The 3345-nt window shown below is 49.3% G+C and overlaps 1 protein-coding gene across 1 annotated transcript; it reads left to right on the forward strand.

The window, feature by feature from the left end:
• Positions 1–1929: 1929 nt before the first annotated feature.
• Positions 1930–2721, forward strand: LOC112956193 (olfactory receptor 14C36-like). The gene has a single exon (XM_026049697.1). It carries the CDS (start codon positions 1930–1932, stop codon positions 2719–2721), a length of 792 nt encoding a protein of 263 aa, XP_025905482.1.
• The last annotated feature ends 624 nt before the right edge of the window (positions 2722–3345 follow it).

The following is a 3345-nucleotide window of genomic DNA, read 5'->3' on the forward strand; positions in this document are numbered from 1 at the left end:
GGAAACAGACAGTGATCTGCTGCATCACTTGGACCTTCCCAAGTCCATGGGGCCAAATGAGATTCACCTGAGGGTTCTGAGGAAATTGGCAGTAGTGCTTACTAAGCCTCTTTGCATTGTCTGTGAGTGGTCCTGCTCTACAGGGGAGGTCCCCTTTGACTGGAGACTTGCCAATGTGATGTCTATCTACAAAAAGGATTGGATGGAGGATCCAGGAAACCATTGGCCTGTCTGACTGTGCTCATTATCGAGGGAAGTTCTGCAGTAGATGATCTTGTAGACAATCATGCCGCATGTAAGTGACAACTGGAGGATCAGGCCGAGCCAACATGGGTTCATAAAAGACAGCTCCTCCCTGACCAACCTGATCTCCTTCTATGATCAAGGGTACCGCCTAGTGAAGGAGGGAAAGGCTATGGACGTGCTCTGCTTAGACTACAGGAAAGATTTTGGTACCATCTCCCATTGCTATCTTCTGGAGAAGCTGGCAGCTCAGGGCCTAGAGATCTGTACACTTTACTGGGTGAAAAACTAGCTGGATGGCCAGATCCAGAGAATGGTGGTGAATGGAGTTCAATGGAGCTGGTGACAGGATATGAGCAGTGCTTTCCAGGGCTCTGTGCTGGGGCTGCTCCTTTTAAAATCTTTAGTGATTATTTGGATGAGCGAATTGAGTGCGCCATAAACAAATCCACAGACAACATCAAGCTGGGAGGAAGAGTTGATCTGCTTGAGGGTAGGAAGACACCACAGAGGGATCCAGACAGTGTGGAGTGATGGGCTGAGATCACCTGCAGGAGGTTCCATACGGTCAAGTGCTGAGTCCTGCTCTGCCGTCACAGCAACCCCATTCAGCACTTCAGGCGTGAGGTGGAGTGACTGGAGAGCTGCGTCCCAGAAAGGGATTTGGGGGTGTTGGTCAAGAGCCGGATGAACGTGAGCCAGCAGTGTGCCCAGGGGGCCAGGAAGTCAATGACCTCCTGGCTCGTGTGAGAAACAGTATAGGCAGCAGGACCAGAGAAGTGATTGTTCCCCTGCATCTGGCACTGAAGAGGCCACACCTGGAACACTGTTCAATTTGGGGGCTCCTCACTGCAAGAAAGACATGGAGAAGATGGAGCGTGTCCAAAGAAGGGCAATGAAGCTGGTGAAGGGGATGGGGCACAGACTTTCTGAGGAACAGCTAAGGGAGCTGTGGTTATATAGTGTGGAGGAGCCTCGGGGTGACCTTATCGCTCTCTACAACTACTTCAAAGGAGGTTGTAGTAGTCATGGAGTGCGATCTCTTCTCTAGTATAACTACATATAAAGCAAGAGGATATGTCCTCAAATTGCTCCAGGGGAGTTTCAATTAGATATTAGGAATAATTTCTATATCGTAAGCATGGTGAAGCATTGGAAGAGGCTGCCCAGGGAAGTGGTGGAGTCGTTTTGCCTGTAAATGTGTAAATGAAGCAGTTAGGAATGTGGTTTAGTAGGAATGGGATCCTTGAAACTCTGTTCCTGCTATCTTACTCTTTAGAAACCACAGTGAAGACACTGAAAACCCCTTCTACAAGTTGAGTGGATTTCCCCTGATAAGAATGCCAGAGCTACTCACACCCACTGTCCTTTTCCCACTGTTCTACAGCAGAACTTTGGGGCTTCTAGGAGAATGGCAAGGTTTGCAGTATGGGTTGGGTGTTGCTTGGAAAGTCTCTCTAACTTCTCAATGTCTTTTCTTCTTTGGAGAGTCTAGCATGCCCAGAGACAGAATAATGTCCAACAATAGCTCCCTCAACGAGTTCCTCCTCTTGCTGTTTGCCAACACGCGGGAGCTGCAGCGCTTGCTCTTCTCCCTCGTCCTGACCATCTATCTGCTTGGCTGCCCTGCTGGCCAACGGCCTCATCATCACAGCCATAACCTGCGACCACCACTTCCACATCCCCATGTACTTCTTCCTCCTCAGCCACTCCCTCCTTGACGTGGGCTCCATCTCCACCACCATCCCCAAATCCATGGCCAATTCCCTTTGGGACAACAGGGCCATTTCCTACTCTGGATGTGCTGCCCAGGTCTTCCTGGTAACATTCTTCCTTTCAGCAGAGTTTTCGCTCCTCACAGTCATGGCCTGTGACTGCTGTGTTGCCATCTGCAGACCCCTGCACTACGGGACCCGCCTGGGCAACAGAGCTTGTGTGAAAATGGCAGCAGCTGCCTGGGTCAGTAGGTTTCTCAATGCTCTCCTGCACACTGGGAACATATTTCCCACACCTCTCTGCCAAGGCAATGTTCTGGACCATTTCTTCTGTGAGATCCCCCAGATCCTCAAGCTCTCCTGCTCACACTCCTACCTCAGGGAAGTTGGACTGATTGTGGTTAGTGCCTCTCAAGTCTTTATGTGTTTCATTTTCATTGTGCTGTCCTATGTTCAAGTCCTCAGAGCTGTGCTGCGGATCTCCTCTGAGCAGGGCCACCACAAAGCCTTTTCCATGTGCTTCCCGCACCTGGCCGTGGTTTCCTTGTTTGTCAGCACTGCATTTTTTGCCTACCTGAAGCCTCCCTCCATCTCATTGCAAACTCTGGATCTAGTCCTGGCCATTCTGCATGAGGTGGTTCCTCCAGCAGTAAACCCCGTAATCTATAGCATGAGGAACAAGGACCTCAAGGATGCCCTGAGGAAAGCCATTGCATGGATATTTTCCAGCAGTGGTAAAATTGTCTTTGCTCTCCCCAAATGATTGCCACAGCATCCCATACCGACACTGAGCACTATTTTCTCACTTTAGTTTTATTATTTCTAATAATGGCAGTAGTACCTTTTATCATGTTGGTACACAAATGCTTAGACTTGTTCTGCCTCTACTGAGACTACTCTCTGTCATCTGTTACTGACATAAAATGGCTCATAACTGGCTCCCTGACTGTTTCCTTGTAATAAAGTAGGTTCTACCCAGTGCACTTCCTGAAGATTGGTCTTTTCCTCCATAGTTGATGTAAAGAATAGAATCAAGGAATTCCATCCCCGCAGGGATTCTCCGTAGGTTCAGGATCAGAAAGCTCATCATCATTTGTTGACTTCTTAGAGATCAACGGCTCAATTTGGACTCACTCTTAGTTGTCCAGTGAAAATGGAGAGCATGAATGGTCATGAATTTATTGTACCCCAATCTGTCCCCCACGGGAAGGGTGTCACAGTGTCAGATACGCAGTCTCCTGGAGGGGAAGATGGAGGTGCCAGGAGAGCATAGGGGATCTGCTGGGATAGTGTGTACGTGGGGTGGACAGTGAGTGGAGCCTCACAAAGTGGGAGGTCCTCCAAGGTGACGTTACCTGAAGGTCATGCTCTAAACCCAGGTGTCTGT

Source organism: Nothoprocta perdicaria, unplaced genomic scaffold, assembly GCF_003342845.1.
Source record: "Nothoprocta perdicaria isolate Ctin4 unplaced genomic scaffold, notPer1 scaffold_601, whole genome shotgun sequence".
Classification (NCBI taxonomy): domain Eukaryota; kingdom Metazoa; phylum Chordata; class Aves; order Tinamiformes; family Tinamidae; genus Nothoprocta; species Nothoprocta perdicaria.

Excerpts from the sequence above, each read along its gene's own strand:
- LOC112956193 (XM_026049697.1), top strand. The coding sequence starts at position 1,930 with ATGTACTTCTTCCTCCTCAGCCACTCCCTCCTTGACGTGGGCTCCATC.